At 37.4% G+C, this 23,283-nt stretch overlaps 1 protein-coding gene across 7 annotated transcripts in view; it reads left to right on the plus strand.

Moving 5' to 3' along the window:
- The window catches only part of CEP126 (centrosomal protein 126), an 89,148-nt gene extending 68,740 nt beyond the window's left edge, over nucleotides 1-20,408 (plus strand). For 3 of the 7 annotated variants that reach the window (XM_055272879.2, XM_063636444.1, XM_063636445.1), the window contains 4 exons: nucleotides 2,160-2,235; nucleotides 7,391-7,600; nucleotides 14,595-14,659; nucleotides 19,406-20,408. In XM_055272879.2, the coding sequence (XP_055128854.1) occupies nucleotides 2,160-2,235; nucleotides 7,391-7,600; nucleotides 14,595-14,659; nucleotides 19,406-19,450 (396 nt within the window). In that variant the 3' untranslated portion in view covers nucleotides 19,451-20,408. The other 4 variants (XM_063636440.1, XM_063636441.1, XM_063636443.1 and 1 more) reach the window with 4 other exon arrangements.
- The last annotated feature ends 2,875 nt before the right edge of the window (nucleotides 20,409-23,283 follow it).

The raw sequence follows: 23,283 nt of genomic DNA on the forward strand, positions 1-23,283 counted from the left end.
TAAATAGCATTTCACTTGGAGTTTCCACTTTAAATATCACTCTGACTTTTTTAAATAAAACTGGAATATTTTTAATAAAATGCCTTATGAAGAATTTATATTCCAAGTTACTGGTTGAAGGTGCTATGATTTGTGTATTTTAGGAAGTACTGATTTTTATATGGATAAGATTACTAATGTGTGCAGGAAATCAACATGGCACATGGATACATATGTAACAAACCTGCACATTGTGCACATGTACCCTAAAACCCTAAAGTATAATAAAAAAAAAAAAAAAAGAACATCTAAAAAATAAAAAATAAAAAATAAAAAAATAAAAAATAAAAAAAAAAAGATTACTAATGTGGAGAATAATCAACAATGATCTAATCTTATCAGCAAAACAAGTCATTTAGTTGTATATTTATGTAAATAAAGTTAATCCCATTACCCATATATTTTTATTGCTTAACAGCGTAATGGTTAATTACAGATATAACTTCCTGATTACAAATACAGTAATGCTTAACAAGTCCTTCCATTTCAACTGCCATGTTCCCATTCCAACATCTCAAAATGCACAATGCAAAAACATCTTTACCCTTATTTTTTCCTTATTTTCATTAAGGTATTATAAATTTAAAAGTAATATGTAGTTAATAACCAAGAAAACAAACAAAATTTTAAATGCCTGTTATTAGTGCCCTCTGTAAATTCATTTTTATTTTACTAGGTCTTATTCTATTCTTCTGTCTCTTGCTCTTTTGCATTCTTAATGTATTGAGAGCCCATTTTTGTCCTTTTCAGAAGCCTCCCTTCCACTTTCACGTACAGATCTTCACCCACCTACTTACACACCTTCCAAAGTCTTGTTAGCCTAAGAATAGGTCAGTGTGCCTGAATCAAATTTTTTCATCCTTATTATTTTGACTTGTTTTTGTTTTTGTTTTTTATTCCAGAGCCTAAGCAAGGGTTCAGTTACTACAGCAGTGGCCCTTGTCACCTTGTATTAGGAAATGCATGTTATCATACTGGATTTTCTCCAGCCCATGACATCTATATGGAGAAAATCTCAGAGATAAGTGAAGGGAAGAAAAAGTACAATTGCCACTTTGCACGAGGGTTTCAGTCCAAGGTATCTCAAGTCTATAATGGAGATCAAACAAGACTATGAGATCTACTGAAGGAGAGCTGTTGCAAAAATCTGCAGTTTCTCCTCAGATCAGATTGAACAAAAGTTACGTATAGTCATAGCCAGGCAGTTTTATCTGACAGAAAACAATTATTTCTTAAAGTGAAACAGAATGGTAATAAAGAAGGAGGTAGACCATATTCAGGGAAGGGAAGTTGGTGTCTCTCAGAAAGTGTTAGATGCGTACACTTTTTGCCAGTGTTCTGAGACTTCCGTTTTCAAGGTTCTATGCAGCACTGGGACAGCTATTTGTGTTTTAAGTTTTGTCATGTAAGACAATTACCTATCCTTGGCATTAGCTGTAGTCAGATGCTTTTGGCTAATAGTTGTGATTCACCCTTACAATGATAACCAACTAGGTTAGAAACTTTAAGGTAATTTCTTACCTTTTCTTTAATTAGCACTTTTTTTTATTTTTGAGACAGAGTCTCACTCTGTCACCCAGGCTGGAGTGCAGTGGCACAGTCTCAGCTCACTGCAACCTCCACCTCCTGGGTTCAAGTGATTCTCCTGCCTCAGCCTCCCAAGTAGCTGGGACCACAGGCATGTGCCACCACTCCCAGCTAATCTTTTATATTTTTAGTAGAGACAGGGCTTCACCGTGTTAGCCAGGATGGTCTCGATTTCCTGACCTTGTGATCCGCCTGCCTCGGCCTCCCAAAGTGCTGGGATTACAAGCATGTGCCACCGTGCCAGCCTAATTAGCACTTTTGATTACCATCCAACTCACTTTACCACTTCCAAATATCCAGGACAATATAATCTGAAAATTTTTTAGAAGACATAAAAATCATAATATTCCATTACCATAAAAAAACTTTATTATAATAATTCTTGAATTCAGCTCTAAAAAATATAGTATACAAGTTACATGAACAATTATAACTAAAAATATATACAGCAATTAAGTTTTTTAAAAGTTCATGTGCATATTATGAATTTTAAATATGGAAATATGTTTTAATTCAACATTCTGTTCTTGTAGAATTTTGGACAAAGTGTCCTGCTAAGTTCAAGTGAGCCAAAACAAACTACAAGAGGTACTTCTTATATTGAAGAAGGTATGTTTTAGTTTAAACATTTTTCTCTGATCTTTGTTCCCAGTGATTTTCTTCCTTGTATGCCTATTCTCAGATGCTAACATATTATGTAATTGTTAAACCACCATTTAGAACCTGAACTCTCCTTACCCCTGCATATACAGGTCATTGTCAGTGTTTCTTTATTCTAAATAATAATGTATTGAACATTTTTCTACATCAGGTTATTTTCTGATTTTTACTTATTTGTGTAGGTTACATTTCCAGAATTAAAATTACAGTAACTGACATGTAAATGTCACCCAGTAAATATTTATTGAATTAAACTGTGTATTAAATGAATACTGGATCAAAAGAAATAAGCACTGATATGGCATTTCATATATATTGCTAAAGTATTTTCCGGAGAAGTATTATTCAAAATTGTTCTAGTAGTGTATGTCCAGTGGTGTATGTCAACTTGAGGTAGAATCTTTTCATATTTGCTATAGACAAAAAAAGTATTGTGTTAGTTTTGATTTCTATACCTTTCATTAATATTATGCTTAATTGCTTTTCTATGTACTTTTTGGTGAACTATCTCTTCGTACTCTTTTTTCTTAGATATTAGAGTTTGAAATTTTCTTACTGATGTCTGCAAATTCTTTAGCTATCAAGGATTCTAATTCTTATATTAGTTGAAGATGTTTCACTACTTTACTATTTGCATGTTATTCTACTTATATTGTATTTTCACGTTTTAATTTTTATTTCTTCATTCAATAAATGATTATTGAGAGCTAATCTTCTGCTTATAAGTAGGTCTTAGATATACATGTTGAATATCCCTAATCCAAATATTTCAAAATCAAAAATGCTCCAAAATCCAAAATTTTTTGACCCCTGACATGATACCACAAATGGAAAATTTTACACCTGACTTCATATGATGGGTCACAGCTAAAACACAAGCTCATACCACACAGTTTATTTAGCATCCCCAAGGGGAAAAAAGATCCTCTCAACCCTCTTCAGCTGCGCTATATCTTTTCCATGCACACCCGGATTCCCCCATGTAAGCATGCTCACAAGGAGTAATAAAATGGTACATGTACCAATGGCAGATTCCCCACGAGGCCCCACATGGGGCCAAGACCTACATGTATTACTCACTGTATTTTTTTGCTTTTTCTCTGCTTTGTGATGTAAAGATATTGTTGGAAATATCAAAAAGACCTGAGGATACCCCTGTGGGTAGCAGTGATAAGAAAAAGAAGAAACATTTCTGTTTATCAATAGCCCAGAAAGTCAGACTTGGAGAAACTAGACCAGCAATGTAAGTGTAAAATGTCATATAGAAAAGGATGGTGTTGGAATGACCACAATATATGACCTGAAGAAACAGAAGGATAAACTGTGGAAGTTCTGTTTTGGAAGAGATGAACAGAAGTTAATGCAAAACATATAAACACTGCATAGGATTTCAACTATGAAGTCAAAGAGTGGATCCATCAGTGTCGCATGAGCACGTGCCACTTAATGGTATGCTGGTCATGAAACAAGCAAAGATCTATCATGATGAACTGAAAATTGAAGAGAACTATGAATATTGAAAAGGCTGGTTATAGAAATTTAAGACACAGCATTATTTTTAAAGATTTGTGGTGATCAAGCGTCTGCTGATTACAAAGCAGCAGAGAAATTCATTGAAGAGTTTGCCAAGGTCATCGCTGATGAAAATCTGACACCAGAACAAGTATATGTTGCTGATGAACATCACCGTTTTGGTGTTGTTACTCAAAAAAGACATTGATATAGCTGATGAGACAGCCCCTACAAGAATTAAGAATAACAGAATAACTGCTGGGATGTGCTAATGACTCAGTCACGCCCAAGTATAAACTTGCTATGATAGGCAAAAGCTTGTGTCCTCACTGATTTCAAGGAGTGAATTTCTTACCAGTCCATTAATGTGCTAACAAAAGGACATGGATCACCAGGGACGTGTTTTCTGATTGGTTTCACAAACATTTTATATCAGGGAAGCTGGATTGAATGACGACTGCAAGATTTTGTTATTCTTTGACAACTGTTCTTTTCATTCTCATCAAAAATAATGTTTATGCCACGTGCTTTCCCCCAAATATTACTTCATTAATTCAGCCGTGTGACCAGAGTATCCTTAGATAGATGAAGAGTAAATATATATAAACACTTTCTTGAACAGCATGCCAGCAACAGTGAACAGAGGTATGGATGTAGAAGGTTTTCAGAACGAGTTTAGCATGAAGGATGCCATACATGCTCTTGCAAACACTTGGAACACAGGGACTAAAGACACAATTGTGCATTCCTGGCACAACCTCTGGCCTGCAACTATGTTCAGTGATGATGAACAAGGTAGTGACTGAAGGATTCTGTATGTCAAGTGAGAAAAAATTATGTCTGACCTCATTACATAAGCAAAAAATATACCTTCAGAGTCTATCAGTAAGCTGGAAGAAGTGGATATCAAAGAGGTTATTAACATCGATAATAAGACTCCAGGTGTTCTCACTGACCAATGATGAAATAGCCAAAAGAGCTCTGAATTAAGATGATTGTGATAATAGTGATGATAATGACATTGTTAACACTGAAAAAAAAAAGTGCCAGTTGACAATATGATGAAAATGTGTTATGGGTTTATTGAACGACTAGAGCAGTGTACACTCATAACAAGAAATTATGTCAGTTTATAAAATCAAAGAGAGGCTTCTAAGACAAAAAAAAAAAAAAAAACATTGTAAATGAGGCAAAAGTCTCTGGAAAAACATTTTTTAAGGTCATCTAGCAGAATATTTCCTCATCCCTAGAGGATCCACCTCCTTGTGCCTCAGCTGCTTCTGATGTTTCTTCTCACTTAAAAAAATAAAATACAGTGTACAGTAACCATTTGATCAAAATGTAACATAATACCTAAGATTGGAAGCCTGCCATTGTTCCTTGTTGCTATTGTTGAACAGCTGACACAGGTATTCTGGTGATGTTAGTGTGGTGCTTAGTTGCCCTGAACACATTATTTTCTGACAGTATGAAGGATACATCTTATTTTTTACTGTTAAGTACTTATGTGTGAATAGGTATAAGAACATTATTGCTTTTCAGTAGATATAAATTTGGAGTCAGGAATAACAGTGATGCCAAACAACCACAGATCATCCACATAAGTTGCTGATACAGTGATATCTTTGCCTTCTGATGGTTCAATATACACCAACTTCATTTCATGGACAAAATTATTTAAAATATTATATAAAATTACCTTCAGGTATGTGTATAAGGTATATATATGAAACATAAATGAGTTTTTTTTTCCTTTTTTTTTTTTTAAGCAGTCTTACTCTGTCACCTAGGCTGAAGTGCAATGGTGCAATCTCGGCTCATTGCAACCTCCGCCTCTCAAGTTCAAGCAATTCTCCTGCATCAGCCTCCCAAGTAGCTGGGATGACAGGCATATGCCACCACGCCTGGGTAATTTTTGTATTTTTAGTTGAGACGAGGCTTCACCATTTTGGCCAGGATGGTCTTGAACTCCTGACCTCAGGTGATCCACCCACTTTGGCCTCCCAAAGTGCTGGGATTACAGGCATGAGCCACCGCACCCAGCTGAGTTTCATGTTTAAACCTAGGTCTCATCACCAACATATCTCACGTATATGCAAATATCCAAAATTCTAAAAAAATCCAAAACCTGAAACACGTCTAGTCCCAAGCATTTTGGATAAGGAATACTTAACATTTACAATAATGAACAAAATATACAAAAGTATTGCTCTTCAGAAGTGTAAAGTCTATTAGGGAAGACTGGCTTTAAACAAACATGTTTTAGTCTTTTCTTACTGATGTCTCCATTACTTTTAAGCTTTGTCAAAGAACCTTCCCAATACAGAAATTTAGAAACATTTTCTTCTGGGTTGCTTTAATTAATGGGTTGATTCCTTAAGTTTTTCTTTAATTTCTTAGGAATTTGTTTAAACAAACAGTGGGAAGTAAAACTTCAAAATGTTTTTTTTTTTTTTTTTTTTGAGACGGAGTCTCGCTCTGTCACCCAGGCTGGAGTGCAGTGGCATGATCTCGGCTCACTGCAAGCTCCGCCTCCTGGGTTCACGCCATTCTCCTGCCTCATCCTCTCTGAGTAGCTGGGACTACAGGCGCCCGCCACCACGCCCGGCTAATTTTTTTGTATTTTTAGTAGAGATGGGGTTTCACCGTGTTAGCCAGGATGGTCTCGATCTCCTGACCTCGTGATCCGCCCGCCTCGGCCTCCCAAAGTGCTGGGATTACAAGCGTGAGCCACCGCGCCCGGCTTGATTTTTTTTTTTTTTTTTGAGACAGAGTCTGTCACCCAGGCTGGAGCACAGTAGCACAATCTCAGCTCACTGCAACCTCCACCTCCTGGGTTCAAGTGATTCTCCTGCCTGAGCCTCCCAAGTAGCTGGGATTATAAGCACCCACAATAACACCTGGCTGATTTTTGTATTTTTAGTAGAGACGAGGTTTCACCATTTTGGCCAGGCTGGTCTCGAACTCCTGACCTCAAGTGATTCACCCGCCTCAGCCTTCCAAGGTGCGGGGATTAGAGGCATGAGTCACTGCACCCAGCCCAAATTGATTCTTTTATAAGCAAAAACTAATATGTAAAATCATCTTTCCCTTCTGTCAAATCTTTGATGCTTCTTTGATCACATGTTCTTATATCTAATTGGATCTGTTTCTAGGCTGTCAGTTCTGTTTACCTGATCATCAAAGTTTGTAATCTTAAGGGTTTTTTTGTCTCATTTTGTTATAATTCATCGTAACTACTATTATAAAGACAGTCTCCTTCATCTTTTTTGTACTATCAATGAATAACAAACATATGACAAAAACTATCTGCATTATATAGTTTTTTTATTTAGTTCAAGTAATACTCTGGGAATTTTTATTAACTCACTGCCGTCATTTTGAATATCCTTTTTTAAAAAACGAAGGATAGGAAAATGCTATATAGAGGATCCTGATAAATGAAATCAAAGTAGCAAATATTTACTAGGTTTCTGCTTGTAATATGAATATATACAGACAGTTAAGTATGTATAAGTATGTGTAAGTATGTATAAGGGCTGATCTCAAAGACAAAAGGGGTTCAAAGGATAATTGATGTAAGTTTCTGTAGTTTCAGATAGTACTTCTGAGTTTTTGATGGCTGAAAACTTAGTGAAAGCATCAGTGCCAGAGGATGAGATTCTGACTGTCTTGAATAGCAAACAGATACAGAAATCAAATCTACCTTTAAATAAAACTCAACAATTCAACATCTGCACACTGTCAGCTGAAGAACAGAAGATCCTAGAGTCCCTTAATGATCTCAATGAAAGACTACATTGTAAGTATGGAAGAACACCTCTTATAAGAAATACTGCATTTACACTTAGACAATTTTAATTTAAACTTTAATTTAAAAATTGAAAAGAAAAACACAAAATATATCCATATTACCAACTACTTAATTGAGTGCATAACCATTCAGAATATATTTGAATACTATTTCAAGTATGCCATATCATTTACGATGATGTCAACTTCTTTGGCAGACTTATGTGTCTTTTCAGAATATATGAATAGACTTCTGTTTCAGCAATGGACAGGCTACGTATCTATACTGACCGTCCATCAAAACAACCATAAATCCTTGATTAAGTATTTTTTAAGCCTGCAATATAGTGATGAGCTAGTAAGAATGTAAGACATTCTTAAGACCAATAACTAAATGTAGATAAGAACTCAAAAAGATAAGGAGAGTGCTGCAGCTAGCTCTTGTCCTGAGGATATTTAACTTATGGGTTGAAATTGAACTTTGCTTTCCATGACTTCATAGAAAAAAGGGAACAGGCCTACTCAGGATGAGTAGTCTCACAGAACATCTTTCCACCATAAAGCTGGGCTAACCAAAGGGCTGTGCACTACACATGCATACACAGAGGAGGCAGCACAGGGAGAGGGAATTTTTTTCTAAAAAAAAAAAAAAAAAAAAAAAAGGCTTGCATTTTTTAAACTTCAGTATTGAGCAGGTGATAGAGGAAAAATGATCCCCGAGAATGTAGAATCACAGTCTAATACAAGTATCACAGTAATCTACAGCCCATACTCACATTACCTGAGTAGTTCCTAAGATCTCAAGCAAAGAATTTAGAATGATCCCAAACTGGTAGTATTCCAAAACACTTGGGAAAAGTACATTTATGTATCTTCTGCACCTATATTCCAGTCCTCAAAGAATTATCACAAGTGAAATCCAAGGAAAATGAGTAGCCTACAATTTAAAAAAGTAAATAACAATCCATAATGAAAAAAGGCACGAAGAAAAAAAATCAAAAGAATCCACAAAACAGAATAAACAGACCCAGAAAGGATTCAAATAATGAAATTACCAGGCGCAAACTATAAATAACTATGCTTGTATGCTCTAAAGTTATCAGAAATAAGTTTTAAAATGCAGAAATGCAGTCATTTTTAAACTTAAACATGCAGGGAATAAGAAACTATAAAGAAAGAGCAAACAGATTTGGAAAAGGGCCCAAATAGAATGCCTGGAAATTGAAAATATAATAATTGAAATGTAAAATTTAGTAGATGGTTTAACCACCAGATTACAGACATCTGAAGAGAGAATTAGTAAACTAGAATATGAATCAAAGAAATTTATCCACAATATATCTTAGAGAGACAGAGAGATGGAAAATATGATATAGAGCTTAAAAGACACAAAAGAGTAAATAAAAAGGTCTGAAAGGCTAGAGACAATATCTAAAGTGCTAATGGTTGACAACTTTTCCAATTTGATGAACAATGCCAACCTACAGATTCAACAACCCAACACATTTCAGAGTAAATAAAAAGAAATGACAACTAAGATACATCACAGTGAATTTTAATCAGCAACAAAAAGGCAGAAAACAATGAAAAAATATCAGGAGATATTGACAACATGTCCAATGTGCTGAGAGAAAGTAACTTTCAAATTTAATACCTTCTTAACATGAAAATGTCTCTCAAGAAGGGGGGTGAATTAAAAATATGTTCAGACAAAAACCAAGAGACTTTGTTAACAGCAGACTTACTAAAGGAAATTCTCACTGCACTTCACCAGACAGAAAGTGCAGTTAACCTCAGATGGACAGTCTGGGAGAGTAAATTTCAACAAACATTGCATAAAACAATAAATATAATAAAGTAGTATATGTTTCAAAGAGAAAAAGGTTAGAATTAAAATCCCTACCAATAATAGTACATAAGTTCAGTGGGCATAAATGGAGTAAAAGTATACTAGGGTGTTTATATTGTTAGGGAATTGGGTAAAGTCCTAGATTAAAGTTAGATATTGGTAATTGAAATATGCCTGTGATAATTACTAGAGTCACAACTAAAGGACTAGAAATGTAATATACAACTTCCAAACTGGTAGAGAAGGAAACGTGGCACATAAAAACTACCAAATCAATCAGAAATAAAGCAACAAAGGAGAGAAAAATAAACATAGGAGAAATACTGTAAGATTGTATGTAGGAATATATTTACAATAACTGTAAATGTAATAACTGCTACAGTTAAAAGAGGTTGTTAAATGGAACTTTACATTGCAACTATATTCTGTTTATAAACAATACATTTAAAAACATAAGGATATTAAAAAACTGAAAGCAAAAAAAGATGGAAAAGGTATGCCAAGCAAGTTCTAACCAAAGGAAAGCTGGTTTTGATTCACTTTTAAATAGAAAGCATTATTAGACATAAAAAGGATCACTTTGGGCCGGGCATGGTAGCTAACGCCTGTAATCCCAGCACTTTGGGAGGCTGAGGCGGGCGGATCACAAGGTCAAGAGATCAAGACCATCCTGGCCAACATGGTGAAACCCCATCTCTACTAAAAATACAAAAATTAGCTGGGCATGGTGGCGCATACCTGTAGTCCCAGCTACTCTGGAGGCTGAGGCAGGAGAATCGCTTGAACCTGGGAGGCAGTGGTTGCAGTGAGCCGAGATCGTGCCACTGCACTCCAGGTGGGCAACAAAGCGAAGACTCCATCTCAAAAATATACATATATATGTATATTTATATTTATATATGTATATATATATGTCACTTTATGATGAGCAAAGTCTTACTTCAGAAGAAATACATAAGATTTTTATATGCACTTAAGAACATAGCCTCAAATGTATAAAATATTTTTAACCATGGTGGGTGATTTTAACATACCATTGTCAGTAATCGATAGAATAGATTTTAAAAATCAAATAGATGTATAAAAATTGACTATGATTAACAAACCTGATCAAAAGGACACGTTCTTTGTAAGTAAACATACAACCTTTATAAAATGAACCATATATAAGACCATGAAACAAGCCTTAACACATTTCAAAGGATCGGAGTCACACAGACCACATCCTCTAACCACAATGCAATTTACCTAAAATCTACTAACCAAAAGATAACCATTAAGAAACACATTTCTAAATAAATCATGATTCTGAAGAAAAAAATAGGAATTTCTAATTATTTAGACATGAACAATAATAGACATATTTTATATATCTATCTGATTTTCTCTACCTCAACACCGTTGACATTTTGAGCTGGATAATTTTTATTGTGGAGGACTGTCTAAGTGCATTGTAACATGTTTAGGAGCATCCCTGGCCTTTACCCACTAGATACCATAGCACTTCCCTATCATGACAATCAAGTGCTCCCGGACATTACCAAATATCCCCTGGGTGGCAAAAATCACCTATGGTTCAGAACCACACACATATTATATGTATGTATTTTGTGTGTGTGGATTCTATTTCTGCCTAAAATGTAGAAGGCCAGAATGCATCAATCCCATTCTAAGAATAGTAAAAGATAAATGACAAAAGTATAACTTTTCTTGAGCCAATTAGAGAGCTGAGGTCGCATCACAACCAAGCAGCCTAGCATCCAAGGAAACACAGAAACAGGCCGGGCGCGGTGGCTCACGCCTGTAATCCCAGCACTTTGGGAGGCCAAGGCGGGCAGATCACGAGGCCAGGAGATCGAGACCATCCTGACTAACTCGGTGAAACCCCGTCTCTACTAAAAATACAAAAAAATTAGCCGGGCGTGGTGGCGGGTGCCTGTAGTCCCAGCTACTCGGGAGGCTGAGGCAGGAGAATGCCGTGAACCCAGGAGGCGGAGCTTGCAGTGAGCCGAGATCATGCCACTGCACTCCAGCCTGGGTGACAGAGTGAGACTCTGTCTCAAAAACAAAAAGGAAACACAGAAACATCTAAAGAGAGACAGGTTGTGAACATTTTCTCACCCGTGGGAGAATATGAGAGAGGGAAATGTCCATACAAGCTGATATTAGAAATTGTTTAAATTTTCAACAGATTGCTAAAAGATGAATGTGGACTACTATGAGGATGTAGAACCTCTGGGAGCCATAGGCACAAGGGAACTTCACACCTACTCAGATTCTTCTCCGTGGATCTACACTGAGTGTTCATGAGGCAAATAGGAGGCAGAGCAGGAGACAAGAGAAACCCTTCCTCAGTAGTGCAGGCCTGACAAAGGGCAGCAGCCACAGCTGTAGGAAAGGCATGAAGCGCCTCGCCATACAGAACCTTTCCCCCTGCAGAATAAAGGCCATCTGGGACAGAGGCAGCGTATCTTCTTGATTGCTCTCAAGGCACAGGTGAAGACTTACTGGGGATAGGGAAAAAGTAAAGGAAAAAAGCCTCTACCCCTGGAAGAGGAGCAAGACACATTCCTGGGCCAAAACCATGAGAGGTATCCTACTGTTGGTGGAAGGGTCTAAAATTCTCTTGCAAAAAACCTGCCAAAGATAGAAGGCAAAGTTAACCGTCATGGGAAGGAGGAGCTGGAGAAAGAGAGGGCACACAGGGTCTGCTTAAGACTGAGCCTGGACCAGGACAACAGAAAAATTACCCTACTTCCCCATCACCAGATCAGCAAGTACCAAGTAACAAATAATTGAAATCTACTACTAAGAGACAGGCAAGAGCATAGAGAGAGATCCCTTCTACTGTGCACACATGCAGGAAGGCCAAAACATGGGGGCAGAACAGGAACATTTCAAGGGGTGGGGGGACTCTTCAAGACCCCTGCATAAGTACAGAATAACACTAATGGAATTTGAAATTAGTAATGTTAGTAATTACTGTAGTTGGCTACAGCAACAACAAAACCCAAACCCACTCAGGGAGGCTGAGGCAGGCAGATCACTTGAGCCCAGGAGTTTGAGACCAGCTGGGCAACATGGTGGAACCCTGTCTCTACAAAAAATTCAAAAAAAATTACTCAGGCATGGTGGCGCATGCCTGTGGTCCCAGCTACTCCAGAGGCTGAGGTGGGAGAATAACCTGAGCCCAGGGAGATCAAGGCTGCAATGAGCCATGATCATAGCACTGCACTCCTGCTTGGGCAACAGAGGGAGACCCTGTCTCTAAATAAATAAATAAATGAACAGCTCAAATTCCCTACTAAGTTTTTAAACATCTACACATACACACTACACACACCTACACACACACATACTCTCCAGTGACCTAGCAGAAGTGGATATACTCATTTCAAGACACAAATACTATCTACCTCAGTTTCTAGTATTCCAAAAATCATATCCGGCATTCAGTCAAAAATTATGAGACATACAAAAAGAACAAGAGAAAACACTGTCAAGGGACAAAGCAATCAATGAATAAGATGCAAAGATGACCAAGATGTTGGAACTATCAGACAGGTAATTTAAATAACTATGACTAATATGTTAAAGGTTATGGTGGGAAAGATGAACAACATGAGAGAGATAGACAACATGCATGAACAGATGGAGAATTTCAGCAGAGATGAAAACTAAGAGACAGATGTATGAGAAAGAAAAGTAACAGAAATGGAAAATATTTTACATGTGTTCATCATTAGACTCAAGACACCACTGAGGAATCAGTGAATTTGAATATAGGTCAATAGAAATTTTCCAAACTGAAACAGCAAGAGAAAAAAACAAAAGAAAATAAACAAACTAGGCCGGACGCGGTGGCTCACGCGTGTAATCCCAGCACTTTGGGAGACCGAGGCAGGCGGATCACGAGGTCAGGAGACCGAGACCACGGTGGAACCCCGTCTCTACTAAAAATACAAAAAAAATTAGCCAGGCGTGGTGGCAGACGCCTGTAGTCCCAGCTACTCGGAGAGGCTGAGGCAGGAGAATGGCATGAACCCGGGAGGCGGAGCTTGCAGTGAGCCGAGATTGCGCCACTGCACTCCAGCCTGGGCGACAGAGCAAGACTCCGTCTCAAAAAAAAAAAAAAAAAAAAGGAAAACAAACAAACTACAGCTACACACATCATCATTGGTGGATCTAAAAATATATAATTTTGGGCAAAAGTAAATCACAGGAGAATAAAGACAGTACAATTCTATTCATATGAAGTCTAAAAACAGATAAACCTAACAATATTATTTTGCATCCTTGCAATTAATATGTGCTAAAATCACAGAGAAACAAAGCAGTGTGGTAGGTTGGTTACCTCTTTGGGTGCAGGAAGGAAATGAAATCCACAGGGCATTGTGGAGGCAGGAAGTGACAGGAAGCTTCCAAGGTAGTGATAATGTTCAAATTTCTTAATCTAGGTGGTTCCACAGACATTAGCTTTATAAGTATTCATTAAAATATGCATGTTTTATATAGTCTGTATTTTTTAATTAAAACTATATTTAAAAATAATAAATAAAAAGCAAGGAGCTACAGTCATGAACTAAGGCTATGAGTTTAAGATGTAAAATTTAAGATGCAGATAAGGAATAAAAAAATTAAGTCAATAATTGGAGAATTTTTTAAATTTTTGTTTGATACTTCTACATATTTAAACGCTTCATGTAAAAGATTCTGCCTGAATTATTTTTCTTTTGCTCAGATGCTTGCTAGTATATAGACAAAAATCTAAAAATTGAAAAGGCAACCAAGTGACTCAATTTTTTATGCCTCAATAACTAAATAAACATCTCTTTTTTTTTGAGGGGCTCCAAGGATGAAATTAATATTTTTTTGATTAAATAAAAGAGAAAGAAAACGTAACATTTGAATGAAGATCGTTATATAATAGTCAAAGTACTAGGAATTCTCTTTTATCAACATAAGCCTTATGTAATTGTTTTTAATCAAATTACTTCCATTTTTGGACCTAATATAAGTATAAAGACTATTTCTGGGGGGTGACTGGAAAAAAGTGTCTTTGATACATCAGAATTTAATATTTGATTCTTTAGTCACTCTTCTATTTCTATATACGTAACTAAATTATTTTGGTATTGTGATATAATTATTTCAGATATACAAGAATCCATTTGCAAAAACCCATCGGTCAAAAATACTTTACAAATAATACCACTTCTGGTAAGTATTTGAAGAAGCTCTTTTTTTTCTTGTTTTAGGAAACTTCTGATTTTATGTACGTATCAATACAGGTAAGAACCCCATATTAATATTAATATTTCTTGGGATTGGTTTATAGAGGTTTTCTCCTCAGTCAGCTTTTTATTATAAGACTGTTCATTAGAATTATGCAAATATCCTCTCATTTAAAAAAATTCTTAAAGGTCAGAATATGAAGTTTTTTTAACGTTTGGGTTCAGGGGTACATGTGCAGGTTTGTTAAATAAGTAAATTGTGTATCGCGGGGCTTGATGTACAGATTATTTCATCACCCAGGTAATAAGCAGAGTACCTGATAGGTAGTTTTTCAATCCTCTCCTTCCTCCCACCCTCCATGGCCTCAAGTGGGCCCCAGTGTCTGTTGTTCCCGTCTTTGTGTTCATGTGTACTCAATGTTTAACTCCCACTTCTAAGTGAGAACGTGTGGTATTTGGCTTTCTGTTCCTGTATTAGTTTACTTAGGATTATGGCCCCCAGCTCTATCCATGTTGCTGCAAAGGACATGATCTTGGTCTTTTATGGCTACATAGTATTCCATGGTGTATATGTACCACATTTTCTCTATCCAGTCTACCATTGATGGGCATTTAGGTTGATTCCATGTCTTTGTGAATAGTGCTACAATGAACATACCCCTGCATGTCTTTACGATAGAATGATTTGCATTCCTTCAGGGTATATACCCGATAATGGGATTGCTGCGTTGAATGGTACTTCTGTTTTAAGTTCTTTAAGAAATTGCCACACTGCTTTCCACAATGACTGAATTAATTTGCATTCCCACCAGCAGTGTATAAGCGTTCCCTTTTCTCCGCAGCCTCACCAGTATCTGCTATTTTTTGACTTTTTAATAATAGCCATTCTAACTGGTGTGAGATGTTATCTCACTGTGGTTTTGATTTGCATTTTTCAAATGATAAGTGATGCTGAGCTTTTTTTCATATGCTTCTTGGCCACATGTATGTCTTCTTTTGAAAAATGTCTGTTCATGTTCTTTGCCCACTTTTTAATGGGGTTGTTTCTTGCTTGTTAATTCATTTTAGGTACCTTATAGATTCTTGATATTAGGCCAGGCACGGTGGCTTATGCCTGTAATCCCAGCACTTTGGGAGGCCGAGGCTGGCTGGTCACCTGAGGTCAGTAGTTCAAGATGAGCCTGGCCAACATGGTGAAACCCTGTCTCTACTAAAAATACAAAAAAACTAGCCAGGCGTGGTGGTGTGCACCTGTAGTCCCAACTACTCAGGAGGGTGAGGCAGGAGAATCACTTGAAACTGAGAGGCGAAGGTTGCAGTGAGCCTAGATGGTGCCATTGCACTCCAGCCTGGGCGACAAGAGCGAAACTCTATCTCAAAAAGATTTTTTAAAAAGATTCTCGATGTTAGAACTTTGTCAGGTGCATAGTTTGCAAATATTGTCTCCCATTCTGTAGGTTGTCTGTTTACTCTGTTGATAGTTTATTTTGCTGTGCAGAAGCTCTTTAGCTTAGTTAGGTTCCATTTGTCAATGTTTGCTTTTTTGCAATTGCTTTTGGTGTCTTCATCATGAAATCTTTACCAGGGCCTATGTCCAGGATGGTGTTTCCTAGGTTATCTTCTAGGGTTTTTATAGTTTTAGGTTTTATTTAAGTCCTTAATCTATCTTGAATTGATTTTTGTATATGGTATAAGGAAGGGGTCCAGCTTCAATCTTCTGCACATGGCTAGCCAGTTATCCCAGCACAATTAACTGAATAGGGAATCCTTTCCCCATTGCTTGTTTCTGTCAACTTTGTTGAAGATCAGATGGTTATAGGAGTACAACGTTATTTCTGGGCTGTCTACAGAATATAAACATTTTTATATTCAGAGTATTTTCTTCAGTCATGGGAGCAGAAACAGGTATTAGTGTGCCAATCTTTAAATAATTTTAGATGTGTATCCTAATTGAAAAACTGCTAAGAAGTGTACATCGGTAAGTATCCGTATCTCTTCTGTGTCTTGAGAGTTTTTTTTTTTTTAATTATACTTTAAGTTCTGGGATACCTGTGCAGAACATGCAGGTTTGTTACATAGGTATACATGTCCCATGGTGGTTTGCTGCACCCATCAACCCGTCATCTACATTAGGTATTTCCCCTAATGCTATCCCTCTCCTAGCCCCCCACCCCCGACAGGCCCTGGTGTGTAATGTTCCCCTCCCTGTGTCCATGTGTTCTCATTGTTCAACTCCCACTTACGAGTGAGAACATGCAGTGTTAAAACTAGACATTACTGAATCTTTTTTTTTATTTTTTGCCTTGGCACTGGGTTCTGGTAAAAATGATCTGGAACAGCACTTTTCAAACTTTAGTGTACTTTGTACCACCTACAGATCTTGGTAAATACATTTTCTAATGTAGTAGGTCTGGGATGAGACTAGGTAATACCAATGCTGCTAGCTAACTTTGAAACACAAGTTAGTTCTCTGTGAAGCACTAACTTCACAAAGAAACATAAACATGGATACACATTGGAATCACATGGAGAGCTTTAAAAAATATTGATGCCTGGGTCATACCTGAGAGCAGCCTGGGCATTTAGATATTTTTAAGCTCTCTGAAGAATTCAAATGGTAAGCAAAGGATGAGAAACACTGGTCTAGAAACAGCAATGACAAACAAGAAAGTCACCTACCCTTTCTGGTCACCTGTGCTTTGTCCATGTGGGAGTTCATGGGGAAGGGGATCAAAGTGTAGCCTGCACTGATGAGGAAAGCCAGTGAAGTAGTCAGTTCAAGTACCCTCTCCCATTGACAGTACTGGACATACACTGACAAATTCTTCTTTTGCTGGACTTCTCTTAGTCACCAATCTATCAACAAAACAGCAGTACTACATAAATGTTGAATTAACTATTATAGTCAAGAAAGAGATTTATGAAATACTTTCATGTCTCAGCGACAAATTTTGCTTTGCTTCTCATTTGCATTGTATAAGTGGTCTTCCATTTCTTCTTCTATTTATTAAATATTAAGTACTGTCTATGTGCCAGAAACTTTGCTACATTCTAAGAATACATCATGAGCACAAAATAGCCAACTTTGCTAAGGCTAGGATTCACATTTCTAAGTTAGAAATTTTGGCCACAAAAGAAGAAAGCAGAAGTGATCCGAAGCCATTATTGTTAGAAGATCATCATGGTTAGTCAGTGATGGGCAAATACAAAGGTGCCCAGCAGCTCACTCCTCTCCACTCTATGACATCTTCATGACTACAGGCCCTGCTGACCAACAGCAGCCCCAGGCTCACCACCAGGCACTGGGCTGTGGACCTGAAGACAGTAGCTTCAGAAAAGAAGAGTCGTTCCACATTCGGCAGTTTCCATAGATTTCCCCAGCAAGCTCCCCCTTCATAGTTCCACTTCAGCAGCTTGGGCATGCTTGGATTATCAGATTTCCCTGCAAGCTTCAATTTGTTTACCCACACCAGTGCTTCAAACAGCCTGCTTAGTCATCCTTTCTCTGATCCTGACTGGCATGCCACAGTAGAGCAGGCTACATTTTTATCCCTTGCCCCATATACTCTGATCCTTCAATTTTCCTTTTCCAGACCCTCATTTTCCCAGCTCCTATACTTGGTAAAATGTAATTCCTGTAATAAATACCTTAGTCCTATAATTCTTATAATGGCTTTGTTTTCCTGATGGACACAGTCTGATAGAGGAAACATAAAAATAAGCGGTCTCTTATAAATCAGTGTAAAAAGCACTAACTTCACAGGTATATAAACATATGGGAAATGAACAACATTCTGAGTTCTGAAAAAAGCTTCCGAGTTAGCCAAATGAATATTATTTCAGAGACTGAAAAGGAGAAAGGAACTTCCAAGGACTAAATCAAACAGATTCAGGATGAAGAGGGAGAGAGAAAACTGAAGAGGGAAGCAGGGGCTAACGTTCCCATAGGTTTCCTTCTGGCGTGCCTAACTTTGTGGGTTCCAGGCCCTTTTCATCATTAGTTCCATCAGACATTGTTTTCACAAGCTCACCCCCAAGAACTCCCGTTTCTGCTATACAACACTATAGAGATTTATTGGTACCCAGAATTTATCTAGAAGAAAATTTTAAATAAAGAGTTTTAAATGCAGGTGCAAATAAATTAGAATTTTTCATTGCACTTTGAACGCTGAATTTTTATTTATTATTTTTGAGACAGAGTCTTGCTCTGTCACCCAGTCTGGAGTACAGTGGAGCGATCTCAGCTTACTGCAACCTCTGCCTCCCAGGTTCAAGGGATTCTCCTGCCTCAGCCTCCCGAGCAGCTGGGATTACAGGCACGTGCCAGCACACCCAGCTAATTTTTGTATTTTCAGTAGAGACGGGGTTTTACCATGTTGGCCAGGCAGGTCTCGAACTCCTGACTCCATGATCTGCCTGCCTCGGCCTCCCAAAGTGCTGGGATTACAGGCATGAGCCACTGTGCCCGGCCTGAAACCTGAATTTTTAATGAAATTGTAAAATTGAACATTTTCAAAGTGGGAATTTTACCTTTTAGAGTAGAAAGGTACTGATGAAAATAACATAAGGTTGAGGTAAATAAGCTATAAAGTCCTCTGCAATCTTAACTCATTACCTGGGAGAATGATGTCAAGATGTATTGAGTATGCCACTATTTGACATGTCGGCCTAGTTTGTCGCTGCAGTGTTTTGGCATGTGTTTGCATGCTTGTTTCTTCTTTCTGATTTCCAGGAGAAGAGAGAAGATAGAAGCAGCAGCTGCAGAGAGAAGAGATAATTCCAGCAGAATCCATCTAAGAAGACCTTTCACGTACTTCTCTAGGACTAGATGCATAGCTGTTTTGTGAAAACCAGCCATAGGAAAACATGTGAGCAACAACCCCCGTGAACATTTGTCCTAACTCAGATTTTGTGAGCAGTGAAGTTTAACAGAACAGTGACATTTAACAAAGCAGTGAGGTTTAACAGAGTTCTGAGAATACCATGAAAGACATTATGCCTGCCTGAACAAAAAGCAGGACATAACCTAGCTCTGAATACATGCCACAAGGATGAAGCTTGTGAGTAGAGCAAACATTTTTCCAAAGAATTCACAGTGCTCCTTTGCAATTTATAGATTTCATGTTGAAATATATGTTAAATAAAATTTGTTTATTGAACCTCTTTATTAAACCTCTAACTTACTGATAAGATGTTTATGAAGTATGGCATATTTTGATTTTTTAATTGCCCATTTCAGTGTAATAAATATTCTTAAAGTTACCACATCCCACAAAATGGCCCTTGGTGGCAGCAATAGAGCAAAGGTTACCTTTTTGTATGGTGAAGGGAGGCCTTCCTATGGCTGTACAATTACATCGATTCTTCCAAATTTCATACATGGCACTTTGGCATACAGAAAAAACATGAAATTATTCATTAAAATGCCATGAATCAAGCCATTGGCTTATGCCTGTAAGCAGGCCGAGGTGGGCAGATGGCTTGAGCTCAGGAGCTCATGACCAGCCTGGGCAACCCTGTCTCTACAAAAAATACAAAAATTAACCAGGCATGGTGGCGTGCACCTGTAGTCCCAGCTACGTGGGGGGCTGAGGTGGGAGGATTACTTGAGCCCAGGAAGATTACTTCAACCTGGGAGGTTGAGGCTGCAGTGAGCTGTGTTTCGCCACTGCACACCAGCCTGGGTGACAGTGTGAGACCCGGCCTCAAAAAAAAAAAAAAAAAAAGGTAATGAATCAATATTATTGTAAGAAAACATGTTATGTGGCCTTTTATTAATAACACTACTAAATTTTGGTTCCTCCATATAATCAGTTTTGAAACACTTGATGTAGTGAGAAATGCATTAACATGTTGAATGCCTACCATGTACCAAATTTTGTGCATATATTTTTTATTTAATCTGACCAGCCACCCAAATCATGGGTATTTTTGTCTCCATTTTACAGATAAGAAACTGGAGGCTTTAAGAAGTTAAACTTAGCCAAGGCCACATAGCTACCTACAGTGACAGAATCAAAATTCAAACTCAGGTTTATCTAGTTCCAAAGCCCATGTTCTTTCTGCCACACCATGTTAGTAGAAATGGGAACTATTGGATGAAATGAGGAAAAACAGGAAAATAATTCACTTTTTAAATGAAGAAAATTAGTGAAAAAATTGACCTAATGAAGGAAACATTTGTGCTTTCCTATATTTTTAATTATAAGAATAGGATTTCGGAAGGCGACAGAAAATTTAGTGCTTAGACTTTTAAATAGAAAGTTGTGTGCCCCTATAGAAAATATTTGAGAATTTTTTATACTATCAAGAAAAAATTCTGTGAATTAAGATGTAATTTATAAAATAACATTTCAATGGGGGTAAGCAGGCCAGAAGAGTGTGCCAAGTTGTTTGTGAATCATTCCAAGCACCTCAGATGAAAACTCACTTTTATTTAAAAAAAGACAAGGGTTTATATTCATATACACTAGTATGTATGTACACAGCAGCATCCTGCATGCCAAACTAGCTTCACCATTAATAATCCCTCACTTTAATACCTCTTAGGAACCAAAGAATGCCTCTACAAGCAAAAGATAGTTGAAAATAGTTAAAATCCAAAGTCAGAATAGGCCAAAAAAAAAAAAAAAACACCTAAATAGTAAGCTGGTGAAACAAGATAAGATTTGCATTTTACTAGAACTTGCACATTATGATATTGTCCTTTTATGAAACTGTCGTATGACCAGAATTCTTATGTAATTCTGCCCATGACTCCTCCAGAATTTTAGTAGATACAGGGTGGGTTCATTAAAAGTGACAAAAGTGGGAAGACATAGAGTAAAGATCCTTTGTGAATTAAAGTGGAAGAGAATAGCACTTCACATGCTATAAACATGAAAACTAACATTTTTGGCCGGACATAGTGGCTCATGCATGTAATTCCAGCACTTTGGAGGCCAAGGCAGGAGGATTGCTTGAGCCCAGGAGTTTGAGACCAGCCTGGGCAATGTAACACGACCCCATCTCTATATAAAATATAAAAATGTTGGCTGTGCACAGTGGCTTATGCCTGTAATCTCAGCACTTTGGGAGGCCAGGGCAGGCAGATCATGAGGTCAAGAGATTGAGACCATCCTGTCCAACATGGTGAAACCCTGTCTCTACTAAAAATACAAAAATAGCTGGGCATGGTGGCACGCACCTGTACTCCCAGCTACTCAGGAGGCTGAGGCAAGAGAATCGTTTGAACCCAGGAGGCAGAGGTTGCAGTGAGCTGAGATTGCACCACTGCACCAGCCTGGCTACAGAGCAAGACTCTGTCTCACAAAAATAAATAAATAAAATAAAAAATAAAAATGTTATTTTTAAAAAATAACTTTTTTAATAATATAAGAAAGAAAAATGCCCTTTCACACTGAATCTTCAAGTTCTAAGAAAGAAAAGAGTCTCCTTTCGAATGTGAAGAAGTAAATTTAGAGGAAATCAAACAAGCATCACTTTCCTCAATGGAAAAACTTATGAAACTTCTTATAAGAGAGAGTAATCTCAGGCCGGACATGCTGGCTCACACCTGTAATCCCAGCACTTTGGGAGGCCGAGGCAGGTGGATCATTTGAGCTCAGGAATTCAAGACCAGCCTGGGTAACATGGCAAGAGCCCAACTCTACTAAAAATACAAAAAAAAAAAAAAAAAGAAAAAGAAAAGAAAACAGCCGGGCTTGGTGGTGTGCGCCTGTGGTCCCAGCTACTGGGGAGGCTGAGGTGGGAGGATCGCTTGAGCCTGGGAGGCAGAGGTTGCAGTGATCAGGGATTGTGCCACTGCATTCCAACCTGAGTGACAGAGCAACACTCTGTCTCAAAAGAAAAAAAAAGAGAGACAGATAGTAATCTCTTGGGCAAAACGTATCATATAATTGAAAGAAAAGTTTAAACACATTTCCGAGAGGCAGGGCAACTAATAACTGGTCAGAAAAATTTAGACAGTCTTCATTTTAAAATTGGCATCAGGGAGGATTACCATGAACTTATTTTAAATCCATATTGTACCAGAATGACTACGTCTGTGTTTCTCAGGAATGTTGAAGCTTTTTGCGAAAACTGTACTGTATACATATATAAATATACACACACTTACATGTATGTATTTTGATAGATATTACATGGACTAAATTTTGTCAATTTCATGTAATTTACCCTTTACAATAAAAATGATTCATTAAATGTATAACTAAATGTGATTTGGTTTTTATAACTGTAAATTTTTAATATAAAAATTCCCAAAATGTTTGTTTGTATCTTCTTTGACATTGAGAAACCTGACACTCATTAGCCACAATACAGGCAGTAATTTAACTCTAGTATACATGAAAATTTGCTTCAGAATTGCTAATCCACATACCTAGCAGAAACAAATTTCTAACTTAAGTACAGCATTTATATCATTCTTTTCATCCCCAATCTTACTTATTCAGTCAATACAGTGTTTTCCAAAGTCACTAAAGCCAGTTCCTTCTTATCCACCCCCTTCACTGTGGTGGGTTTTTGTTTTGTTTTTTAAGAGTTGGGGGTCTCACTTTATCACCCAGGCTGGAGTGCAGTGGCATAATCATAGCTCATTGCAGCCTC

The sequence above is a fragment of the Symphalangus syndactylus genome, chromosome 3, assembly GCF_028878055.3.
Source record: "Symphalangus syndactylus isolate Jambi chromosome 3, NHGRI_mSymSyn1-v2.1_pri, whole genome shotgun sequence".
Classification (NCBI taxonomy): Eukaryota; Metazoa; Chordata; class Mammalia; order Primates; family Hylobatidae; genus Symphalangus; species Symphalangus syndactylus.